Here is a 27,491-nt window from a genome sequence, read left to right on the forward strand (position 1 = left end):
ATATTTTATTAATTGAGAAAAGAAGCACAATTATTTCCAGTGTGTTTATCTCATTTCATAAATGTTAGTCCAAATTATGTCTATTTTAAATGGAAAAGATGTTGATGATTACTTTCATGAAAGTAACCAGCACTGTACCTCTAAGTGAGCTATTTATTGTATTTATTACATTAGCTATATTTTATGCACGTACATTACCAAATGATACACTGTGAACTGGAAGTCAATTTAATGTTACATTGCTTTCATATTCAGTGAGAAAAACATAGATTTTCAGATCAAGAGTTGGCAGAGTCTATTGGTATCACATGTTAAACCATTCTAATAGAAAAGGTATTGATCTGAAATCCTAAAACTTTTCTTCTTTAAAATGAGCTACAGGATAATAAAAATGAAGAATAAAATAAAGCTTAAGAATGATTAATGGTGTGTTTAAACTGAACTGGAAGACACTACAGGAATATTAAAAAAAATAAAACTATTGAAACTTTCAGATGTAGGGCATCAGTTCAATCTCAATGCAATGATCTGGTCACACACTCCACTAAAATATCCATCAGAATAGTTTTTACTTTCTGTTAGAGAGGGTCCACCCCCTTTCTTGAGTCCTCTTCCCTTTTCGCCTTTACATGCCTTTATTTGCTTATAACACACTGAGAATCCTTCGGGTAAACAACCTGTAATCACTAGCGTAGAGACCACCTCCTTTGAATATTTTAATGTTCCCTTCTGAAATGTCACTTGTGTTTCAGAAACTACTTGTAAAATACACATGAATGTATCTGCCACTACTAATCTCCACAGCATTTGTCACAGTGCCCAACACAAGATGATTAAGTGTGAAGAGAGCACTTCAGCTAATTTCTTTCTGTTTCAGAGAACCCTGTTAAAGTGCAATAATGCATACTGCTCTGATATTATAGGGAGGATGTACATATATCCTGAAGATGATATTCCATCACATATAACAGATGTTTCATGGCCAAGGTGGTAAATGTATATCTAACAGAGGCTAGCTAGCACCAGAACTGAAAATGGTATAATCATATTAGGCAGAAGCAGCTTGCTGTTAAGATGGCTGAACTACTGTCTGTATGATACAAGCTAGCTGAAGTATCTCTATACTCCTGTTTTTCAGAACAGACATGCTGAATGACAGCTTGGTGAAACTGGTGTTATCAGTAATTCCTTGCATCTCATTCCCATCCATTCCTTTACATTTGATACTTTCCTGAGCAGTATTTCCAGTCTGTATTTCTGAACCTGACTGCAGCTAGGAAGATACATACAACTGCTATACAAACTTACAAGACACAATACTCAAAGTGAGTCAGATCTTCCCTAACAAGGTGACATTTACATGGATATTTAAGGATTTAAACATCTGGGCAATACAATTATAGGAAATGTCAGTTCTGTTCTTTCTTCACTGTAAAAAAATAAAAATACGTAATTAAAAAAAGTGGAACCACTCACTAGCTAGAAGTTGAAATGCATTTATAACCACGATGAAAGGTCTGACCAGAGTTCAGTTACGCTCATATTTTACTCTGATAAAAGTTTGACCATGCACCTCCAGCAGATCACTTCAAAAGCCAGTCATTCCTACTCAGAATACTTAAAACCTTGCTTTTATATTTCACAATAAGAATCCATCAATTTTTCATCTTGTTTCCTACGAAGGGAGACCCTGACTTTTTTATTAGGCCAGATATAAGGCAGATTGTTCTGCTTCACAGTGTCTAGTGCATACATAGCTCCTTATGTGACTTTATGTCAAGCTTCAGAAAAAAATTAGTGCTGTATAAAAGCAAGCTAGTACCTTAGTATTCTCCCTTTTTGCTTTCTGTTTTTCCACTTATATTTCAAGCTAATGACATTCTTTTGTGTGCTACCTTGGCAATTAACTCTAAATTACCCTGTTAAAGTCTACAAAACTCCAGCCACTTATTTATGTTTTTAAAATGCGTAGAATTCAAAGTGTGCAATTCCCACAGTACAGTCATAATGATTATTAAAAGTTCTTCTGGCACAATCATTCTAGCACTTAATAGGCATTGGTTTACTAGAAGATCATAATGCAGTCACAACCAATCATCTGACCATAGGCCTGTTCTTATAAAACAAGGTCTTTGCAGAAAAGACTTTGCAGAATACCCAGTAGACAGGTGTTGCAAGGTGCTAGATTCTGAGGACAGATTTGAGTTCTTTAGTAAGGCTACAGTACAAGGTAATTAAAAGTAATAATTATCTGCATAACTAAAACCAAATAAACATGAAACGTTCTGTATCTATGCTCAGTTTGGACCCCTAGCACTAAGGTATAGGTATCATAGAAACATAGAACCATAGAATCATAGAATAGTTAGGGTTGAAAAGGATCTTAAGATCATCTAGTTCCAGCCCCCATGCCATGGGTAGGGACACCTCACACTAAACCATATCACCCACGGCTTCGTCCAACCTGGTCTTGAACACTGCCAGGGATGGAGCGTTCACTACCTCCAAGGGCAATCCCTTCCAGTTCATCAGCACCCTTACAGTAAAGAATTTCTACCTTATATCCAGTCTAAACCCCTGCTGTTTAAGTTTCAACTCGTTAACCCTTATCCTATCACTACAGTCCCTAATGAATAGTCTCTCACCAGCATCACTGTAAGCCCTCTTCAGATACTGGAAGGCTGCTCTGAGGTCTCCACACAGCCTTCTCTTCTGCAGGCTCAACAGCCCCAACTTTCTCAGCCTGTCTTCATATGGGAGGTGCTCCAGTCCCCTGAACATCCTTGTGGACCTCTTCTGGACTTGTTCTAGCAGTTCCATCTCCTTTTTCTGTTGAGGCCACCAGAACTGCACACAATACTCCAAGTGGGGTAGCGCAAGAGCAGAGTAGAGGGGCAGGATCACCTCCTTCAACCTGCTGGTCAAGCTCCTTTTGATGCAACCCAGAATACGGTTGGCTTTCTGGGCTGTAAGCACACACTGAAGCTGGCTCATGTTCATTTTCTCATTGACTAACACCCCCAAGTCCTTCTCCGCAGGGCTGCACTGAATTTCTTTTTTGCCCAACCTGTAGCTGTGCCTGGGATTGCTCCGACCCAGGTGTAGGACCTTGCACTTCTGTCGTAATTTAAACCAAATCCGCACAGTTCTTTCACTCACTCCCCCCCTTGCTCCCCTGACTCCCGGAGAGTTAGGAAGGAGAATCCAAATAATGTAGCCCCCACGGACTGAGATAAGCACAGTTTAATAGCTAAGGCAGAACACAAATCACTACTGCCATTACTACTACAAGTAATAATGATAAAGCCAATAACAAGTGAAGAGAATACAACACCTCACCAGCCACCAACCCATAACTCACCCCACCCTGCCCGACTGAGCACCGACTAATACCTTCTCAATGCCCCCAGAGCTCCAGCCTGCTCAAACCAGGACAACTTGTCATGGTTAAACTTCATGAGGCCACCTCACAAACTTGTCAAGGTCTCTCTGGATGGCATTCCTTCCGTCTAGCGTATCAACCGAACCACACAGCTTGGTGTCATTGGCAAACTTGCTGAAGGCACACTCAATCCCACTGTCCATGTCACCAACAAAGATGTTAAATAAGACTGGTCCCAACACCAATCCCTGAGGGACACCACTCGTTACTGGTCTCCAGCTGGACATTGAACCGCTGACCATAACTCTTTGAGTGCGACCATACAGCCAGTTTTTCTCCACCAAGTGGTCCACCTATCAAACTGATGTCTCTCCAATTTAGAGACAAGGATGTCATGTGGGACAGTGTCAAACGCTTTGCACAAGTCCAAGTAGATGACGTCAACTGCTCCACCCCTGTCCATCATTTTTGTAGCCCTGTAATAGAAGGCCACCAAATTGGTCAGGCAGGATTTTCTCTTAGTAAAGCCATGCTGGCTGTCAGCAAGCATCTTGTTGTTTTTCATGTGCCCTAGCATGCTGTCATGGGTTCAGCAGTAACAGTCATTTTTTCTCCTTCTTGGTAGCTGGTGCGGTGCTGTGTTTTGACTTTCAGGCTGGGAGCGGTTGCTGGTGGCACGTACATTTTGAGTTACTGCTCAAATGTTTGGTTTTGTCCAAGGCCTTTTCTGAGCTCATGCTCTGCCAGGGAGGAGGGGAGGCCGGGAGGAGGGAGAGATAGGGCGCCTGGCCTGGGCTAGTCGGGGAGGTATTCCATACCACAGCACGTCATGCTCAGGGAGATAACTGGAAGTTGGCTGGAAGGGGGGGGGGGGGGGGTTAGCTCTTTTCCGGGTTGGGCTCGTTTCGGTGGGTGGTGTCGTATTCTCTCTTCTTGTTTATTTCCTCTATCACTGATTTAATAGTGTTAGCAGTAGTGATTTGTGTTATACCTTAATTGCTGGACTGGTTTTTATCTCAATCCATGGGAGTTATATTCCTCTGGTTCTCCTCCCCATCCCTCCGGGAGTGAGGAGGTGGGGGGGAAAAAGGGGTGTGTAGTACTGCGGAAGACTGAGGTGGGGTTTTAAACCATGACACATGCCTTCCAAGAGAATCTGCTCCAAGATTTTGCCAGGCACAGAGGTGAGACTGACTGGTCTGTAATTCCCCGGGTCATCCATTTTCCCCTTCTTGAAAATGGGGTTATATTTCCCTTTTTCCAGTCATCAGGAACTTCACCTGTCTGCCATGATTTTTCAAATATGATGGCCAGTGGCTTTGCAACTTCATTCGCCAGCTCCTTCAGGATCTGCAGATGGATTTCATCTGGTCCAATGGACTTGTGTACATTCAGGTTCTTAAGATGTTCTTGAACCAGATCCTCTCCTACAGTGGGCCCAAGGTCTAGGTTTTCACAGTCCCTGTGTTCACCTTCCAAGACTGGTTGATGCGGTCAGAGCTGTTGCCAGGGAAGACCGAGGCAAAGAAGCCATTCAGAACCTCAGCCTTCTCCAAATCCTGTGTAGCCAGTTCTCCCGAAAGTTTCTGGAGGGGGCCTACGTTGTCCCTAGTCTGTTTTTCAGCCGCTACATACCTATAAAATCCCTTCCTGTTATCTTTAACATCCCATGCCATGTTTAGCTCCAATTGGGCCTTAGCTTTCCTAACTTGGTCCCTAACTTCCCGGACAATATCCCTGTATTCAGCACAGAAAAGCTTATTTCTACTTATTCATTTATCATATGTATATATTTATATTATCTCATATATATATATATATAATCAGATGAAAACAAGCCTGAAGTTTAGAAATACAGTGTTCAAAGGAGTGCAAAGCTTGGGAGAATTGGAGCAATAAGCAGACCTGATGTCTCTTGCTGAAAGTAGAGGAAAATCAGGAGAGGAGAAGCTTTCACTCCATTCACTGGGCATTCCTACTATAAAATTTAAAACCCAATTGAAAGACTACAGCTGCAACTTGTTAGGAGCTGAAGGAGTTTTGCACATTAAGGTCCATCCTTGTACAGCTAGTATCTACATCTTCAGTCTTCATTTTTAAAAGAAAATGTTGCTTACTAAGGTATCCTACCTTCTTTGGCTTTGGTGACTAGTATTTTTCCCAGAGTAGTATCTCTCCCCCCACCGCCCCATGTCTGCTTTCCCATTTGATTTCCTTCTCATTTTCTCACCCTTTTTCCCATCACAAAAGTTTGCCTCAGTAATTCACCTTTACACTGTTCTCTGAATTCCTTGTACATTTCAGAAACTCTAGCGGGACTAAATTCAATAGTGATACCACAATTCAACAAAATATGAGAAAAGCTCACAGGAATTCATGTCTAAACAATGATTAAATCTTACTGTGCTCATTCCTACAAGCTTCCCAGTTGCCTCAGATTAAGAAACTAGCAGACCAGGGCCCCATGTTGACTGTTTTGTAAGTACAGAATTTTACAGTATGTGCACTTCATAATCAATCAAAAAAAATAAGTAAACAACAAGGCCAGTAAAACTAGGGTAGTCTTACAGCCCTACACTAGCATTCTGAAGCTCAGAATAGGAAGAAAACTCACATAGCTTACACCAAGTATTTATTAATCATCTGCTTACAGTGTTAGTTGAGTTTCCGTTTAAATGTAAGCCACTGTCAAACAGAGGTGATGAAGCTCCACTGCTGTGATCACTGGATGGTCCAGGGGAACCTAGAAATCAGATAACAGAAAATAATTGCTTATCTTAAAAATGTATGCATATATAATTTGGTATCTATTCCAGCTGTAAATAACATGAAAAGTTTTAAATATAGGTCACCAAACCAAGCCAAAAATATTACTTCCATTTTAAAATGACAATCAATAAAATTTCCATATCCTATACTTCATGTCTAGAAAGAAAAAAGTTAGCTAGATGTCATTTTATAGAGGCTGTGCTCATGTGAACTACTTTTATGCTGTTTACAGAATTTAGTCTTTTTTTCACTGAGAATGAGATATTCAAAATGGAGTAAATTCAGTTACACAAATCCTATTAATTTAATTAAAAACAAATCCTAAATCTTGAAAGTCTCATCTTAGAGTATAACTGTGGACTTTATTTATAAACAAAGCTAATAAGACGTTCCCAGGCAAGTACTAACTGTACACATAAATACACTTTATTAATGGATATATCTTTTTCTTAAAATGCTAATTACTTTCATGAATGATGCATGTTCTCAAACTGTGAAATTAAAAGCAGCCATCTTGAAATGTTGATTCTATGTTAATATCTTCAGATTGCAGATATATATCAATGTATATGTTCCTTTAGTAGTTATGCATCATGATCCTACTTTAGTAATTTAATTGACTCCAAGAAAGCTTAGTACTTTTGTAACATACAATAACAGAAACAGCACGAAGTCACATTGTGTAATTGCTGCTTAAATGTAAAATGTTAACATGCAGCACCAATAACACACAATTGCTATCAGATAGCACTTGGTCTTATCAATAACGAGCAGAAAATCAATTTCACAGCATTATATTCATCATCACTGAAAATTCATTGCCCTGGGTTCAGCAGTAGCAGTCATTTTTTCTCCTTCTTGGTAGCTGGTGCAGCACAGTGTTTTGACTTTCAGCCTGGGAACAGAGCTGATAACACCGATGTTTTTTAGTTGTTGCTAAGTAGTGTTTACTCTGACCAAGGACTTTGTGAGTCATGCTCTGCCAGGGAGGAGGGGAGGCCAGGAGGAAGCAAAGACAGGACACCTGACCCAAGCTAGCCAAAGAGGTATTCCATACCATAGCATGTCATATCCGGGGAAGTAACTGGGAGTTACCCGGAAGGGCATGCTCTCTGGTGGGTTGCGCTCGTTTTGGTGGCTGGTATCGTATTCTTTTCTCTTGTTATTTCTCTTATTATTATTATTGGTGGTAGCAGTAGTGATTTGTGTTATACCTTAGTTATTAAACTATTCATATCTCAACCCATGGGAGCTACATTCTTTTGATTCTCCTCCCCAACTCTCCAGAAGTTGGGGGAGGAAGGGGGAGAGTGGGTGAATGAGCTGTGTGGCTGGGTTTAAACCACGACACTCATTTTTCCATCTGAAGAAGTCACCTGAAATTGCCTGTAAATCATTTTACATTAATAAGCCTGTCAAGTCTAACATCATGAAAGTCATTCTTAGTCACATATTTTTCTATGTATCTATTCCACATATCTAGAAGATTTAGCAAAATTCAACAAAAGCTCATTTTCTCCATGACAAATCTCTGCCAATTCAGTGCTGAGGACCCAGAATTACATCCTGAATTCTGAAATTTAAGCATGCGTTCATTTGGAGTCCTTTCAGTACAATACTAGATGATGGCAGCAGAAAAAAGAATTATGCTTTGCGTGTATGGTTTTTACCCAAGCACTGACTTCAGTAGCTAACTACATTTTGTAGCTACCATATAAGTACAGTAGACCACAAAAATCTCTGTTTATACTCACAGATGACCACAGTGACTTGCTAGAACAGAAGATAATACGTATTTTTTTGTAATAAGAGTACTAAAATAAAAAAGTTGGTGTTAAATTCTCCACTGAAGAGTCTGCTTGTTGGGGAATCCCACTATCTCTGTCAGTGGGTAACTATGGGAGATCCAATAAGCAATCAGATTCCTAAAGTGGAATTATCTCACTTCCTCAGTAATTTGAACATAATCAAAAGAGATTAATTTAGATCTTTCAGATCTCTAAATCCAGGTTTTACCATAATTAAAAATGCTACATTAGATTTTTTTTTTGTCAGCAGAGAAAATTGACGTCTGTTACATGGAAAACAGAATAAGAATAGAAAAAGAAAGAAAACCAGGAATAAAAGGTTAAGCAACAAATTTCCCTCCTCCCACACCATCACTGAAGATTTCCTTTCAGTTCAGCAGCTTTCTTTGGTTTTCTGAGTCACAAGAAACTACAAGCCTTTCTCAAACTATGTCACCTCCACCACCTGATTACAAACAAGTTCACAGATCTTTTAGTCTTCTCACTGCCTATTCTGCCTCACTTGTTCATGGATTACTCTGTCCTGGTCTTGTTCAGCATTTTAGAAGATCCCAAAGAACGTGCAGTGCTCTCGTCACTTTGAGGAGCTTGGTCTGACTTCCTACATGGCAGTCCTAGAGCAATCAGATAGTCTTTCCTCCCTGTTCTTACAACAAAACATACATGATACAAAATATACTAACGCAAAGTAAATCTGGTACTGTCTGCTACTGTAGCTCTGGCCCAAGCACCTGAGACTCCAAATCAAGTGTCAGGTACCTGTCCAAACTCTGGAACAGTAGTCTGAGAATAGTTTGCTACACTCCATGACCACAATACCGTATCCTGATGGGTACTGATGCCAGGTGTTTGGTATACTCTGAGATTTTCAGGAATTGTTATTGCTTAGCTGCCCTCTTATCCCACCCAAATCATAGTCAGACAGCCAGCTTATGAGAAATGCAAGCCTACACTATGACAGGTTTCATCTCTTTAATTTGCTTATTCTCAGCTTATTCTGGCTTTTTTTTTTTTTTTCTTTTGAGAAGGCTGTGTCAGGAAGGATCCTGTGGGAAAGGAGGTGATCTTTGCCTGATCTTTACTGGGCAATAGCTGAGTATGCTCATAATAAAAATCACACCTCACCCTGTAAGGTGGGAAAGGCTCAGAGAGAGAGATAGCAAGGATATAGGTGACTACAGTTTGCAAAAGAGACTGATACACTCCTGGGGACAGCAGGAAAAAGACTGTGAGAACTCTGAAGTGAGGGAAAGAAAATCTGTAAGGATCACAGGTGATTTTGCAGAGCAAATCACCAAGCTAGCTGACACCACACCTAAAGAACTTGTTTGCAGTGGTACAGGTAGGAACTGTTTTAAAATCTTTTTATATAAACAAAATGACTGAGATTTTACAATTTCAAAATTTAGGCATTTTACTACTTATTTTAATAAAGCCTGGATTTTATTTTTAACTTTAAAAGCCTTAAGGCCTAAAAAGGTGCCTGGTCAACTAAGAGTCCCATCAACATGTGGCTGTTTATTTCAGTCAATGAATTACACTAAATCTCTAAATAACAAATAAAACTCCCAAAATGCAGGCCAGCAGATTAATGTCCAGCAAATAGCCAGCAAGACTTTATCTTTTACACCAATTTGTCTTATGATCAACATTGTTGAATGGTATTGGAGACCACCTGTATGTAAATAAAAACTCATCTAACTTGATAATTATGGCACAAACATCTCCAATAGACACAAAGCTCATTCCAGAACAACCACAAAATTAAAATCAAAGGAAACACTCCTGGTGATTTTTAATTATATTGCAGGCTTTGCAACTTCAGAATATTCTTATAATTTGGAATAACTATCAAAAAAAGAAAAACTCTGAAGAGTCTGTTTTACCACAAAATGTCCTGAAGAGTCTTCCCAGCAGCAGTGAGTCTTATCTCAGCTCTAGGATGGGTAATAAGAGAATTCTTAATGACAATACCCAACAGTTGATACTGTATCTATTCTGTAACGTAACCCTTATAGCCACTAATAACTGCCTGATCCAGCTCCAAAAAAAACCCCAGCATTTCTTCCTTTGGTTTCCAGAATCACAAATCTATCCTCTCTCTAGCTGACAGTGACCTTAGAGTAAACCACAGGCCATAGGATAAGGAATTACCCTAGCCATGAAGCCAGACAACCCAATGAATCAGACAGTTAATGACCCTACTGGCCCACACTACCTTTCCATCTAGGCCTCAGAGTTCTTTGAGGAAGTATTTGCTCTATGCAAAATTATGCCAAGAATTCTGCAATATTTTATAAAATTGCTGATCAAATTCCTGTGGAAAAGGTTATTTCCTGGCATAATTTAATTTACTGTTATGGACAGTCTCGTAATAGTCTAGTAAGGGCCAAGATTCCCAGGCAGCTGTGAAAGAGACAACAATCAATGCTCGCATACCACCCTGAGTTAGGGCCTCTTCCAAACAGAAACAAGTAGTCTTTGTCTCATTCCTAAGTGCCAGCTCATCAGTATTCATGCCAAATCCTGTATTTGTTGCTCACAATAATGAAAGAGCAAAATAACCATAAAAATTGGTGAGACTTGTAGGCAGGTATTTTCCTATTGTGACATCTGCTTTTGCTAACCATGGCATGAGATAGTGTAGGGAAGGGAAAGGTATGACGAGGAAGCAGGGGAGACAGATGCTACCCCTGTCAATGTACTTAAAGAAAGAGTAATAATATGGGTTAATAGGAAGAGATGGTTTATTTGTATTTGAAGTGAACACACCACAGTACTAAAACTGCCAGTATAGCCACTGGTATGACTGAATGCTTGAAGGTAGAGGACTGTATGCCTGAGTCTTCTGGGATGCTAGGAAAAGCCAGAATACTTCAGAATTGTGCATGTGCGCACTTAAATCTTACCTTCAGTGTGACTTGGGAAGTACTTTATTGCAGAGTAGAATTGCTGATTAGCTTGTTATATGTGTCACTGGTGCTTCATGACTAGAATTCCCTTTTGTGCATGGACTTGTGAAAAGGGTGGTTTGTCCCACAACTATTCTCAGTGTACAGCCCAAACCCAGACCTATTTTCCATTCTACAGTTTTTTTGCTTATTTCCTCAACACCAAAACGAGTATTTATGTCAAGTCACCATAGGTATCTGACTCATTGAGCTTGGTTTTAGCCTGCATTGGATGGCTGCACAGAACATCCTAGAGAGGAGCATCTGAGTTCTGTGCTGAAGTCCAGGTTCAGTTCACAAGGGTCATTTAAATTCTTCACCTGTCTGATCATACTTAGCAAGTTCTTTTCTTGAGCATGCAGTACAGGGCTGAAGGTGTGGGATCATGCATGGAACTGGGCAGGGTAGTATAATGGTTGCCAAAGATTTCCTCATGCTCTGCATAAAGGAGGCAAACCTAATAACCCGCCAAAAATTAGCAATTTGTATCCAAGACGTGTCTTTAAGAAGCATTGCTTCTCTGCTGTGATTTTTGATACTCTGTGATAGCTTGTCTAAAATGTCACTGTCTTCCCTATTCCAAACAGGTTTTCTCTGAACAACAGTAACCAGGGGCAGATCCAAATGGTGCTAGTTGGGCACAGGCCAGGAAAGACGCCCTTTGAATGAGAGTTATGGGTCTTCTAAGGTGAAAGTTCCTGGTTCAAGTGTTCGTGTAAGCTATTAATCTACAGAAGTTTTGCACACACCTCTGGTCACATGGAGATATGTGAACTAGTCTCCCTGCTAATTACTGCTTTCTTTTACCAGAAGTAGCGCTTTATGGAAGCAGCACCATAATCTCAGCCACCCAGACAAGAATGGCTGCAATGCCTTCTGGCGGGAAAGGCAATGCAGCTATGATGCACCAAGAGAGCATCAATGTTTCTAGACCTGTGTGAACTGTTCCTGACAGTAATTAATAAGTGGTCTTCCTGTTTCTGTCTTGACTCAAGAGCTTTTTCATTGTATCTTCTCCCCATGTTCTGTTTGAGGGGAGGGAGTGAGAGAGTGGCTGCGTGGGAGCTTGGCTCTTAGCTAAGATTAACCAACCACAAGTAACGGAATCCAAGTGTGTATGTGATGTCAATCAACAAGATGAGATAAAATTACTTGTAGGACTTTCATAACCACAAATGAATGTGGCCACACAAAATTTACTGGTTAAGACCCTACTACCTTGCCAGAGTCATATTTAAGCTTGGACACAGTTATCCAAGACATTAAAAATATTGAACTATAGTCATCCGACTACCTAGCAGGCAAGTCAGAAAGGCAAAACTTGAAGTTTCATTAAAAGGAACACTGACCAGAAAATATCTCCAAATTTAAACATAAGATTTCTTTGAATTTAGATTGCATATTCAGCTGAAAATTATACGTAGTAAGATCTGAAATAAAAAGTTTTAGCATGAAATGTATAGTTCAGCTTAGCAGAGGCCTGTCAGATTTGCTTTTAATAGGTCTAAGAACCTAAATTAAATTACAGACCTCATCTAAAGACAAGAACTATGAGAAGTGTAATTGTTAGAATCAAGAAAAAAAACCCATGCACATAGCTGAGCACAGCTTACATAAATCCCCAGAACTAGACGTGGCTTAAATTTGTTTTGCTTAATTTGGGAAGACAATTATATGTAAGATAAACTAGTACAAAATTATTCAGTCTGACTAAGTTAGTTGATATATTATGTGCACTTTTCTACTTGCAACACTGATTAAAGTGTCTTGGATATTTTTGTTTGCTAACCAGAACAACCAACAACTTCCCTCATCTGCATTTTTCATAAACAATTTACTATTGCTACCTTTAAATTACTCAGTTGTCACATTATAATTCTACTCTCTGACAAAAATGATCAAAATGTACAAAATACACATAATTAACGTTATCCATTTGTTTGGAAAATGTCCTGAAAATACTCTTCAGTGTGAATGTATGATTGAAATGTTTGCAAACACTATTTTATTGTATTCAGGCAAAGCTTCTGTAGAAAAACTTTCAGATATCACCCATGATTGTACTGCATTTTAATGAGTTGTTCAGTTTTCTTTTGAATAAACTATACAGAAGCAGTCATGCAGTATGCATTAAATCCTTACATGTTAAGCAACAAAGTACATGCAGTTTTCTGTTTCTTCCTGTAAACTACTCAAGGATTTAATTCCTATTTCTGTCACTGTCATCTTATTATAAGAATACTGCAAAGAGGAAAACAAATTATTTTTATTCATTAATTTCCTCTTACCTAATGGGAGCTTTAAAAATGATGGAGCTTCCCTGAGGTACTGAACAGTGATGGTAACTTCATCGCCAGCATTTCGCAATAGGTGTACCTGTCAGTATGACAAATAACAGCTACTTTAAACCAAAGAACCACCAGTCATGAAAAGCACATTACTTACAATCAAATCAACATCTCTGTTGATCTAGAATAAACTCAGTATGAACATTTCTGGCTGGGAATGAAAAATATATCTTGAGGGTTAAGTCACTCCAACAACAGATAAGAGTAGGCAAGACCAATGGAACAGTCCGAATAAATAATTTGGTGGGCAATTTGATTTTATGTACCAGCTGAGCACAACTTTAAAGAAACAAACTGATGTACTAAAACTGGCATAAAGTAGTAGGGAAACGTGTTTATGAAGATGTAATACATTGTGTGTGTATACACATAAAAAGACACAAAAAGGTATAAGTATTTGAAATGATTAATTTAGGTAATAGATGAATCACATTTCTCTGTTTCAGATAGTCTTGACTTTTGTGACTGTCTTCATTATTTGGATGCATTTGTTAACCAGAAGGGAACACACACACACACACACAAACACATATGTGTATAGACACATGTATTAACACATCAGAATTAACTTAAAGGCATAGGTTGATACTTGCGTAAGGAGCTTTTTTAAACACAGAAGTTCAAATAAAATCTTTAACAGAACTGGATTTCTATTAAAGGGTAGAGGTATTCCCTAGTTTCATATTCATGATGCTCAGGAAACAGGTACTGCATTTGCTTTGCATGTGGCCTGCACGCAGGGTCTACAGCCCTGATCCTGTTTATTTGAACTGGATTCTAAGGCTTGTGGTCTCTAATCTGAACACAATCAAAGCATGCATGTATCAAGCAGAAAAGTAATTGCATCAAACTAACCACAGATACTTGTTTACTGGCCTAATGTTGTACTTGGAAGAAGCTGGTGGTTGCATTGTTTCCACAATTTTAGCAAGACACTACACTGGCCAACATTATGAGATGCAGAATTACCTCCAACTTTGTAACTCTTCCTCTTGTGCACCTGAAGTAATGCTTGTACTGTGAGGGTAATGAGACACTGGCAGAGGTTGCCCAGAAAAGTTGTGGATGCCCCATCCCTGGCAGCATTCAGGGACAGTTTGGATGTGACTTTGAGCAATCTGATCTAGTGGAAGGTATCCCTGCCCACGGCAAGGGGGCTGGCACTAGATGTTCTTTAAAGTTCCTTTCAATGCTAACCGTCCTATGATTCTATGACCTACATGAAAACATCAGTCTTATGCCTGATGGATATGAAAACCCAGGACAAGTGAAGAAATCAAGTAAACAGTCACAGAAGCTAAGAATTTTAGGATATAAAAATATTCTGGAAAAGTGTGAGCAAGAGAAGTGACTATAAAATGCCCAACATTAACACTGAAGAAAACATTATCTGGACATTTTGTGGTTTGAATGATTGAGTGACATATGAATCACGCATATAAAGTACTGTTGCTAAAATCTTACTGTTTACTATACCTGCAAAATCCATATATTTTAACAAAGACTTAAAGTGTCTGCTTCCACCCTCCCCACCCATCTTTCAGTCCATCAAACAGTGACCTCCACTGGTAACAACTTGCAGTAGCACTAATCATAGAATCAGAATCATAGAACAGTTAGGATTGGAAAGGACCTCAAGATCATCTAGTTCCAACCGATCAGTCCCTGGGAGGGAACAATAGCATTTCACACTCATTAGGTTAGGAAATCCAGCTGTGCAATGGAGAAGAAAGAGCTCAATAAGGTCAGAAAAAGCACCTAACAAGGAGTCCAATCAGATTAGTGAGCTTGAGGAATGAGAGTACAGAGGCAAATGGGTAGAGGATGCATAAGAGAAATATTAAAAAAAAAAAAAAAAGAAAAAGAAGAAAAGGTGCTATCAGCTTCAGCAAGTTTCCCCCAAAGAACCTGCATTTCCTTTCAAATTCCTCCTTCCTGGTAGACCGATCTCTCTCCCCAAAAGCTGCATTTCTTTACTTTTCTTGTTCTCTGTTCAAGCATTTTTACTCCCCCCACGGCTTAATCCACATTTAAATGATTTACTACCCAAAAATACAACAACTAGTGCTACCATGCTACCTACTCACTCCCAGTATTCCAATATGAGGTGTTCCAACGATATTGTTACCAATTGACTATAAGAGTACCTGATGTCTCATTATGGAAAAAAAACCCATTAAGAGTACTATTTCTCACTAAACCATCTCAGGATGATCATAACAGGAATAACCAGGAACTGAAGCACAGCAAAATTAGAATCCTTCTTTAAGGTAATACAAACGTGTATCAGGACTGCCAAGCTAACAAATGTGTTTTGAGATCTAATGTATAAGAACACTATGTCTCCTGAAATACTTTGCCCCTTATTTCCTGCAGTAGCATAGACTATTACTTACTAAGGAATGAAAATTATTGGTACCTCTGTTATTTTTCTCTAACAAAGATAGTTCCTCCCTTTAGCTGCAGAATATTATATATATAATTATATGATATATATAAAAGTATTCGGTATATATACAAAGGGCATTTTTATATATATTATAATAGACCTATATATACACATATGCAAAATTTTTTATCAAATTTCAGGTACCACATCATTCTAAAATTCCTCTGAAATTGTATTGTAACTGCATGCTCTGTTTTAAATTTGCCTGATATGAAGATTCTTGATTTCTACATAATCTCTAATCATAAATTCTAATTATTTTTAAGTGAAGGCAAGCTCAATAGTTTAATTAAATTAAATTAAACTAGAATAGATTAAGAATATTAAAATAGAATCTTGTTTTGTGGATTTATATCAGCTACTTTGCACAAAATGCTCAGAAACTCATGAAAGTTGTCAACTTACATAAATGTTTCATTGAAAGTAATACTTTAATTATTAGGGTATTCATACAGTTCTATAACCACTTAATATTTTCAGCAGCAAGATTCAAAATTAGTGTTACTGAATATAGTTCTGTTTTGTAATACATTACTGATGAGCTGAATGTGAACTAAAAAACCTTGTCTTATAGAGCTTCATTATCATTGTGGCATATATAGCTGAGCTACATATGAATATAGGTATATATATACACACATACATAAAGGTTAATGCTTGCTATGTTAAAAAGCTGAAATAGACTTTTGCAATAGTCACATTGGATCATATGTGAAAACACAGTTCAGACACGTACAAAAATTTGTATGCTTTTCATATGCATATATAAACTGATCTAGAGATGAAAAATGTGAATGATAAAAATTGAAGAAACTGTAAGTATATCCTTGCATATATTTAAATTAGACTGCAGTAACTTTTCAGTCTCCAGTTGATTAATTTGTCTTCCCAAACTTAATTAATATCCGCATTAGGCCTTGAAATAAAGTGATGTTCTTCTACCAGGACTGCCACGCCACCTAATGACTTTGAACTATTTATGCTAAACTAAATTGCAATGGAGCCTTCCCAAATACATCATACTCTTTTAATATTGAAATGGTTATAAAAGACAGTAAATCAATCTTTTTTTGCCACACTGTGCTGGTAAAACCACTGAACTTTGGAGTCATTGACCAACAAAACTAATTGGAAAAGTTTTCTATGAGTATATGTATAAAGTTAGTGAATAATAAATTACTTTATTTTCTTAAAGCCCTTCACGTAATAGATGTAAAATCCAAGCTCAGGCCAAGCACGTATGGCTGAAATAAATTCAACAAGTAGCACAGAGGGGGTAACTAATGACTATGGAATAGTCATTAGAAAATGAACATGAGCCAGCCTCAGTGTGCACTCACAGCCCAGAAAGCCAACCACATCCTAGGCTGCATCAAAAGGAGCATGACCAGCAGATTGAAGGAGGTGATCCTGCCCCTCTACTCTGCTCTTGTGAGACCTCACTTGGAGTATTGTGTGCAGTTCTGGTGTCCTCAACAGAATACGGACATGGAACTGTTGGAACAAGTCCAGAGGAGGGCCACGAGGATGATCAGGGGACTGGAGCACCTCCCTTATGAAGACAGGCTGAGAAAGTTGGGGCTGTTCAGCCTGGAGAAGAGAAGGCTGCATGGAGACCTCATAGCAGCATTCCAGTATCTGAAGGGGGCCTATAGGGGTGCTGGGGATGAAATTTCATTAGGAACTGTTATTATAGGATAAGGGGTAATGGGTTCAAACTTAAACAGGGGAAGTTTAGATTGGATATAAGGAAGAAATTCTTTACTGTAAGGGTGCTGATGAACTGGAATGGCTTGCCCAGGGAAGCTGTGAATGCTCCATCCCTGGCGCTGTTCAGGACCAGGTTGGACAGAGCTTTGGGTGACATGGATTAGTGTGATGTGTCCCTGCCCATGGCAGAGGGGTTGGAACTAGATGATCTTAAGGTCCTTTCCAACCCTATTCTATGAATCTATAATAACAATAAAGAATTTTAATTTCCTAATAATGCACAAAGCAGTGCATTAGTATATAATGTTTAGACCTATAAACATTATATACTAATGCACTGCTTTGTGGTGTTGAAGATTTTGCACAAATCCAGTAAGTCCAAAATGACAAATCCTGTGGCTTTTGAGGAACATTTATTATTGCACTGCTTCGTTACTGTAGTATTAACAGAAAAGGAGAATTGTAAAAGTGTTAAAAACAAGCAAGCAAACAAACAAACAAACAAACCACAGTTGATTTCTGGGCATCTCACTACAAGAAAGACATTAGGATGCTAGAGCAGGTGGAGAAAATAAGGCAACAAAGCTTGTGAAAGATCTGGAGAATAAGTCTTATGAAGAACAGCTGAGGGAACTGGAGAAGAGAAGGCTCAGGGGGAATCTTATTGTTCTGTGTAACTATCTGAAAGGAGGTTGTAGTGAGATGGAGGTCAGTCTGTTGTCCCAAGTAGGGATCAGAGGAAGTTTAGGTTGGATATTAGGAAAAATTTCTTCACAGAGAGGGTGATCAGGCATTGGAACAGGCTTCCAGGGAAATTATGGAATCACTGTCCCTGGAAGTGCTCAAAAACTGTGCAGATGAGGCCATATCTGCAGTGATATGGTTTAGTGGTGGTCTTGGCAAAGCTGGGGTAATTGTTGGACTTGATGATCTTAAAGGACTTTTCCAACTTAGATGATTCTATGATTCTATGAAATACATCTATTGCAGCTGTGTGTGCCTGCTCTTACTTGTGTCTTTATATGTGTGAAGGAGAAAAGGGTATTAAGGAAAATAATTGCTTTTCATGCCAGCTGTCATGTACAGATTTTGCATATCTGTTAAATACATTCACTGAGAGTTTATTATGCTTCTGTCTTTCATATGCATTTCTCAAGAATAGAACAGAGAGAATGTTAAAAATATAAATGGGAGTTTCTAGGTCTCACTTAGCTAACTACAGTCTAGAAAAATACGACTCTCATTTTAGGAAAACCAAATAGCCTTTGCTGCCTCACTTTTACTGCCAAAGCACATTTTAGGAACAGTATATACAGCTATAGGCAAGCAATTCAATGTCACCATTTATATCTGATGTGCACTCTTTTGAAATTCTGGTGCCTTGTGTTTACTGTGGCTTGCTCTAACCCTTCAGACATACCTGATCACTAATATTCACACTGCTTAGCGGTTTACACAGGGGTTTGGCCATTTCAATCAGGTTCTGCCTTATAGATCAGAACTGTAACAGAAATTAAAACTGAAAAAGAACATGCCTTTTTTGAATGAATTCACCCATATGGCCCTGTTTTGAGAGCAGAAATCACATAATTTAACTTTGGCCATTTAAAAGACTCAACTTTAAAGTAGTTGTTAATATTTTTTCTAGAAATCAGTAAAAATCTTTGGATAAACAGGAATCATCACCCACAGATCTCTAACTATGGAGAGTCTGGAATTTTACGTTTTATGTATTTAAAGTTAGATGAAACAAATCCTATTTCACATCTACAGATGAAAATTTAAAATCAAATACCTACATCAGATTAAAAGTCTGAAGCAAAAGTTTTGAAGTAAAAGAAAATGAATCTCCAGATAAATGTCTGATCTTGAGGTATATGCATTTCACGAATAAAACACTTGAAATTCAACAAAGTGCAAGTCTTGACCTTAAAAAGTACCTAGGTGCAGAATTATGGACAGGCTTGTAATGCAACAGGCAAAAAACCAAAAAGTTGTAGCAAGCAAACATATGAATTAGAGTATATCATATAATAGTTAAAAAATAATGAAATCTAGAGAACTAAAAGTTTTTAAAAATTCCTAAACCTTCAGAATGAAAATGGAACAATAGTACTTAACACTTAAAATTCCTCCTAGAATAAAGCATGTTTGGAAGTATTTTTGGAGACTTGGCAGTTTCAGCTCAATCCATAAGTAGAACTGAAAAAAAAACACATTGTGCTTTTATGTGTATGAGTAGACAAGGAAAATGCATGTAAAATGGAAATCTCTTAGCACAAGTAGTCTTCAAAATGTCAGTGAAAGCAAAATGGCTTTAAAAAAAGTTTAGAAAATTAAAATTGGATTGCAAACAGTTTCGGAAAAGCTTGAAGCAAAATGAAGTTAATTCAAGAAATAATGATTTCTTGACACTTGTCTTTTTTTAATTGGCCAGTTATGAAATGGTTTCTAATAAGTACTTCTGATTATTTTCCCTAACTTTGCAGCATTCAATGAGCAATGCTCTCTTCCTTAATGCTTAATTGGCTACTCCAAAACAAACATTTGTGTGACCAATATATACAAATATGTTAGGAAAATAACAGTCACCACGGCTTATGGAAATTTTCACAGATTTAAACTAAACTGCAATTGCTCCTAGCTCACTCAATTAGAACTTTTATTTCTGCCTACAAATACAGTAAAAGATGTTTTTAACCACAAAGCTTTAGTATTAATTTAAACCAATAACTCTGCTCATGTATGATATAATTACCAGGAATTACAGGGAAAAAAAATGTTTTTTCATTATTTTATACATTATTTTTTCTACTTAATTACACATTTCAGTCCATGTTTCACTTCAAAACAATGTTTACATAAATATCCAGTACATAAAGATGCTGATGCATACTGTGCGTGGAAAATACATTTTGAGCCAAATCAGCTGTCTCCAAAAGCAATGGAAGTTTGAAAAAGAAGTCATTTACGGCCAACTGTTACCTGAAGCATGAAGATCCATCCCTGAAAAAGTAACACTGCTATCCTTCAAAAAATTCTAAGAATATCAGAACATTACAGGGACTTCTCCCTGAAAAGTTAAGTCAGTCTCAACTGTTATCAGTGTACTATAATGGAAAAGAGTTGAAAGCCACATAACTCATGATTTTAGATTAAGCAGTATGTTTAATTACTCATCTAGTGTTACACTTACAAAAAGAAAGAATTGTTTCAGGTATCAAAAACCACAACAGACAGAAATGACCAAATTATCAGAAAGCAAACATAACATTCTTAGTTTAAACTTTATTAAATCATTACTGACTTATCTTGTATGTCTCGTATGTAAGCAACACACACTATAGTATCAAACTGCCACTTCCAGTTCAAATGCACAACAGGTATCTGACTGAGTATGATTTGAAACACATATGTTTAAGTGAAAACAGAATCTGTAGAAATGTAAACACTTCTATCCTAAATACAGGCCTTTTCAAGCAAACAAGTTGGAGCAATCTCACCCTGAAGGTTCATATTCTTCAAATATATTTGAAAATCCTTCTAGATGATAGTTAAGTGGTTGTGTTTATATAGGCTCCAGTTGGGACAGATTGAACTAAAAGGACTAAATGCAGGCTTTCATGTAGCTGTTACTGCTCCAATTTTCTTTGTCTTTTTTTTTTTTTTGTATTTACAACAAATGTGCAACGTTCTCAGAAAAGGATTTTATCTGACTAAAAGTGTCTCTGAGGAGAGAAGTATCAGTCAGAACATTTCTACCATCTTTTAGTGGCAATGGTATGAAATGAAGGTAACTTCACTTGAATGATGAACAGTATTTATTGAAGGCTGTCTTGTGCTGCCAAGTGCAAAAGTTAAACCAGAAGCTTTTGAAGTTATCTCAACCAGCAAGTCATATGCTGCATTTGCAATTTAGAAATTGTTGACAATTTGGGCACTGCTTCTTTTTCTTACAATAAACATTTCCATAATGACCCTTTTGTACTAATCCTTCTTAACCTAACAGAAATTTCACAGACATCCAGAGTTAATACAGGGCTAAATGTAAGAAGCACAAAGAACTGCTTTTATTGTCTACATGTTCACTGTTTAAGTACAAGACAGAAGTCCTATACCTATGGGCTGATCAGTTCAACAGACTGCACTTCACTCTGGGTCAAGCACAGAATTTATTTGTAATCATCCATATATTCACTGTTTCAGGCTTAAAGAACTGGGGCACCTAGAAAATAAAAAACATTCCTCATTTACATTTAGAGCATGCAGAACATAATAGGATAATAAGAACACCTAGAGACAAATTTCAGCTTTGTTTCATAGTAATAGTAACCTCGTACGTCAGTATGCAATGCTCTGTTTCCACAGCTCCCCAGGCATGAAACTGCTACTATCACCATAAAACAGCAGTTTACCTGCAATATTCAGCACACATCAGGAAAAAAATTGTGATCAGTGAAGTCCCATACCTGACCCTTCTGCACACTACCTCAGGACCACAGACCTTCATTCCTTGCAATTGGTGATCAAGTTAATAGTTTTGATGCAATGTGATAGCTTATTTGCCACCTGAATTGTATCAATACACTCCCTGCTCTGTGTTTTGTCTGATGTCTACAATAAGGAATAAGAACAGGTGCAATTATCCAGCCTCAGTTCAGTGGCTAAACAAGTGTGCCTGAAATATTAGTGACAGCTGTCAAGAGTTTGACTGTTAAGATTAGTGAGTGCTAAGACATTAATTCTTTAGATAACACTCCCATTAATTCAATGATGGTTTGAAGAGAAACAATACTTACATGCAGCTCATACAGTGATCTCAAAAGAGTTAATCTCCATTGTGATCAGAAATACAATTTTGGTAATGAATTAATTTTATTGGGTGTAAGTCCTCTATATAACTTACATTTCCCTTTTCAATTCAGGAAATTTACAAAAATGCAAAAATTCTGTTTCCCTTCTGTAAACAGCATAAGTCTAATCTTTTACAAACACAATCTATTCATATCACAAGGGTGTACACTAACTCTTTTAGCTTGCAGCTTGGTTCTCTTACTAACACTGAGCTATACAGCCATATATATCTCTTTATACCCTGATGAAATACATGTCATGCAATATAAGGTAGTGAATTAGTAAAAAGCACAAGACATCATTTAGATAGGAAAAGGAAGGCTGGGAGGGAGAAATGAGAAGGAAAGGAAGCAAGAGTGGACAGGTCTTCCTCGTGATACTTAGGAATAAAAAAAGGGACATCCTACAGCACGTTTCCTAAATCTATCAAGTCCTGTTTCAAAATCAGGTAATTTCTCATTCCAACAGCCCTTTCAAAGACCCTGCAGACTTATCCACAGGTAGTTTACATACTTTTATTCATACTGGAACATTCTCCTTTAGCTTAAGTATTTGGTCTCCCTCCACAGTGCTCAGTTTTATAGAGGTGGGAGAAGACAGAAGAGAGAACCCTTTTATTTATGACTAAAAAAGCTAGTATAATTTGTTAGAAATCCTTTGCAGGCCTTTCAACATTTATAAATAAAATAAATATTAAGTAAAAAAGGTTAAGAGACAGAATTTTTATTTTTTTTTATAAAATCTTAACTCCTTTTACCCCTAGGAAGTACTGATTAAAAATGCAACTGCCCAGCTGCACTCTCTGTTGTGCTTTACCTAAAAAATGTTACATTTTGTGTCCATAGCTTAACAAAGACTTCAATTCTTCCCATAGCTCCTTTGTGCAAGGTAGCTGAATTCTTCCACCAGTTTTAATTATAGTAATTCTGCTTTTGTGCTGAAAGATTATGCACATCATAAATGCTCATAATGCGAGACTACTTGCTGCTTCTCTGACCCAGGGAATTAACTGATTGTGAAATAAATGGAAGTAAAATAGTAGTACTGAAATCTGAACTACTTGATTGTAAATGCTTTCTTAACATGATTAAAGCTTGAAAGAAGATTTCCACAATTACATTATGGAAATTGTGTAATATTTTAGGTATACATTTAACATGGGTATCATAATATGTTACTGCATGTTTTTAAAGCTTTCTCTGAAATTTTGCTGTCCTCTACAGAAGCACAATAAAGGTGCCACAGGGTGCAAGTTTAAATGGCAAAAATATATTTCAAAGCATGCAAGTTTTATCATTTACATGTAAAAGACATTGGAGACAAAAAATATACTGTAACTTGCTTCTTAATGAGGAATGCTGCCAGATACATTCCTTGATGAAACAATCACATTTCTTACAGCACCTGGAAACAGTGAAGTTGAACTGTACATCCCACAAAATTTTAAAGTTATACTATAATTTGCTGAATTTACATAGCTTTATTTTTATGCAGTGTTGGGGTACAGAATACTTATGGCAAATAAGCACCCAGAGAAATGAAACTGAACCCTGATCTTTTTCATGTAGGCAAGGTGAGAAACACTTTTCAATTATCTGTCTCTGTCTAACAGGGCTGCAGTTCTACTATGACTAAAGGTCCAAGAAAATAGCTCAGAAAAATTCTGTAGAGGAGCTGAAAGAGCAGGCTAACTATCACAAATTAGCATTCTTGCTATTAATGTGTTTTTTTTTCACTCTTTCTGCTACTGCCCACTTACATAGCAGTAGCACATTTTCTAAAACACATGGTAAGTCTTAACTAGTGAAAGCAACTACATTAAACCATTAATAAATTATTACAAATAAAACAGTTCATTCACTTCTTTCAGTTCCTGCTTCGGCTCTTTGATGCATGCAGCTGTTTTGCAGCTATGAACTCACTGTGACAGGTATTTGCTGTCCACATAATAGATGACTACTGCATTTTTTCAGGACTGAAGCAACTACAAAGGAACTCCATGAGAACTATGAGATGAAGTTAACAAAGTAAAATCTTCAGAAGCTTGACATCTTTAATTTTTGGTAACTCTAGTCCAAACAATACATTAAAATACTTTAACTAAACAGAAACTTAATAAATGTTTCATTGTTAAAGTTTCCTCATGAAAAGTTATTTATAGAAATGTTGCAGTTTCTCCTACAGCTGTCTCAAAACTGCATTGTGTTTGAGTAACTTGCAAATGCTTTCAAACCTACATGCCTGCTTTGACGGATCCCAAAAGTAAATATCCCAATAATGGGGAAAGCAAGCGGTCAGAGATAGTTTCAGCAAGCTCCCTGCCAGTAATATTTAGGGCTGATGGATTCCAGCCATATTGTTTCTGTTAATATGCCTGTGTATAACTGGGGATAGCCTCTTAGCCTGGAGCACATCAAAACCGTATGCCAGTCAAAATACACCTTACTCCATGCCCCAAATTGCCTGCTTAAAGAAATAAAAGTTTACAGCAACATATTGGGAAGACAACAAACTTAATAAAACAGATTTCATACACAGAAACTAGTTATAGAAAAGTTGAAATGTAAAAATCCCTACATTTCCAATATCCAATGACAGTCAATGTTCAAAATCAACTAGGGTAAAAAAGTACAATATGCCAAAGGTTTTGGCTTTGTTCTTGTCAAACACTTTTTTTTCTTAGGAAACAATTGTAAAACTATCAAAGAAGAATATTTAGAAAATGTTCAAACTATCTTCCAAAGATTAAAAGCATTTAATGTAAAAATACTTTGGAAAAAATAAAGGGAGACACCGTGGGCACCCGTAAAGATGGATTCCCTAAGATATTTTACAGCATATCCCTCCCACGTTGTTCTAGTGAAATCTCCATCATATTCTTCTTCCTCTCTCCTGAGCTGTCATGAACAGAGAGAAAGGAAGTGGTAATGTTAAGGCTATGTAAGTATGTATTTTGTTTTTCATTTTTCTACAACTTTTAATTAATGAAGCTCTCTAAAATCATATATCTGAGAAAGAAAAACATTTTATCTCTAGGTTGGTCACTAAATATTTTAAGTTTTTACTTAAAAAAAAGATACTTGAGTGAGATCAGGAAAAGCACCAGCAAAAGCCCTTTCAAAAAGTCACTTGAACAGATTTCCTGTGCTTTCGTACTGCTACTCCTTTTCTTTCCTCTCTGACATTTTCCTGAGACTTTGTTATCTCCCTGCAATCACAAAGCTTGCTTGGTTTGATTATTGTATTTAATTTCTTTAGGGATCTGATGACAAAACGTACCCCCACAAAAATGAACACACTTTCTCTGTGCATTCAAAATAATTTTTACAGAGATTGATTTCTTATTTCCACTCTACTGCATCTGCATTACTAGAACACATTGCAGTTCCTCAAAATAGTGGATGTTGAGGTGATTTAAGAAACTGGTAAATTTCTGTGCAATTCCGCACACTTTTTTTTTAACTTGCATTCATAGAGTAAGATGCAATTCCAGCTAAACTTTGAAGTAATGGATATAAACTATTTCAGAAAGTGCGTACAATTTTATTGTCTTTTTTCTTTTTGGTAACTGTTCATGTTTAAAATGCTCTGTAAGTAGCATCTGCCTGTTCCTACTACAGTGTGTCTAAAAGAGCTAGAAGAACAGATTGCTTTTGTTAGGACGTGTGTGATGGTTTGGGGAACACAACTCTCAAGAGAAATAATTTAAGAAAACTGAGAAATCTAAAAGCTAAGTTTGTAAAGCACCAATAAAATGGTAAAGCACAAAACTCTCCCCTCAAACAGTTTAATGAAAATCAAAGGAATCAGACAATTGTCATGTGGTATGAGAAAATCTGTTACTGGTTCTTCTGGCTATGGTAAAATTAGCATTCCAATATTAGCAGAGTATTTCTTCTATGTTAACAGAATGACAGAATGGCAGTACAGACGACTAACTATTCAGGTGAATACACAGAGCACTGCCCAAAGTACTGGGAATATTAATCTTAGCAGTGTTAATATAGATCTCCAAGAAATGAAACATGCACAGTCTTTGTAGAAAAATACTTGCCTTTTCCTTCATTTAACTGGTCAAACTCTCATTTTATACTTGTTGTATTTCAATTACACTGTTCTTTTTTACTTCAAAACATATTCTTTACTGGGAGAAAGAGCATCTGTAAACAGAAAAGATTCCTGCAGTGAAAACTGTAAAAGGTCAAGGGATAACCTGAAGTTAAGTGTCAGTGTTGGGTCAGAGAACTGTGTATGTCTGTAAGGATATCTATACGTATTAATGTGGCAACTACCTGGGCAATCTAGCAAAACAATGAGCATTTCTCTTGAATTATGATCTGTACTGCTGATTTTTTTTTTTTTTGCAGGAATCAAAAGGTATTAAGCCCTCTATAATAAATGAAAACTTTATTTTTACTTTCTCCAAGTGTCACAAGGTTGTTGACTCAAGTATTGCTGAATAACATACTCAAGTATTAACATGTAGTTAAACCTAGAGAACATAACACTGCAGTTTTCATATGGTAAATACGTATCTTAATTTGATATGTTTAATGATTTTAGACAGCATAAATTAACAAAATCTACTTATTAATATCTTTGAAATATTACTACTCAGTAAAATTAGTAACTCATAAGCATATATTTCTGTGACTTTAGAATCATCTATTGAGTTGAAAAGTTATAACTCTTTTTATGATTTTATTGATTTTACTAATTTATAATTAGAATTCTTGGGGTTTATTACCCTATGAAATTTTATATATTTGTTGAGTAGTTAAGCATTATGTACCTTTTTAGGCATGCATTTTCAAAGTTTTTTCTAGTTTAATCCTTTCAGGTTGTTTAGCCTAGAGAAGAGAATGCTCTGGGGAGACCTTAAGGCAGCCTTCCAGTACCTAAAGGGGGTCTGCACAAAAGCTGGAGAGGGACTTTTTACAGGGACAAGCAGGGATAAAACAAGGTGGAATGGCTTTAAACTCACAGAGGGTAGATTTAGATCAGACATTAGGAAGAAATTCTTCAATGTTAGGGTCATGAGACACCGGAACAGGCTGCCCAGAGAAGCTGTGCATGCCACATCTCTGGAAATGTTCAAGGCCAGGTTGGACGGGGCTTTGAGCAACTTGGTCTAATAGCCAATGACAAGGGTTTTAGAACTATATGATCTTTATGCTCCCTTTCCAGACTATCCATGCTTACCAACCTGGAAAATTATGT

The 27,491-nt window shown here is 37.2% G+C and overlaps 1 protein-coding gene across 1 annotated transcript in view; it reads right to left on the minus strand.

Moving 5' to 3' along the window:
* The window catches only part of SNTG2 (syntrophin gamma 2), a 260,496-nt gene that overhangs the window by 84,901 nt on the left and 148,104 nt on the right, over positions 1-27,491 (minus strand). Inside the window, exons 7-8 of the mRNA XM_034060916.1 lie at positions 13,199-13,286; positions 6,034-6,125 (exon numbers count right to left, since the gene is read on the minus strand). Coding sequence (XP_033916807.1) covers positions 6,034-6,125; positions 13,199-13,286 — 180 coding nt within the window. The remainder of the gene's footprint in view (positions 1-6,033; positions 6,126-13,198; positions 13,287-27,491) is intronic.

This window comes from Melopsittacus undulatus, chromosome 3 (assembly GCF_012275295.1).
Source record: "Melopsittacus undulatus isolate bMelUnd1 chromosome 3, bMelUnd1.mat.Z, whole genome shotgun sequence".
NCBI lineage: Eukaryota > Metazoa > Chordata > Aves > Psittaciformes > Psittaculidae > Melopsittacus > Melopsittacus undulatus.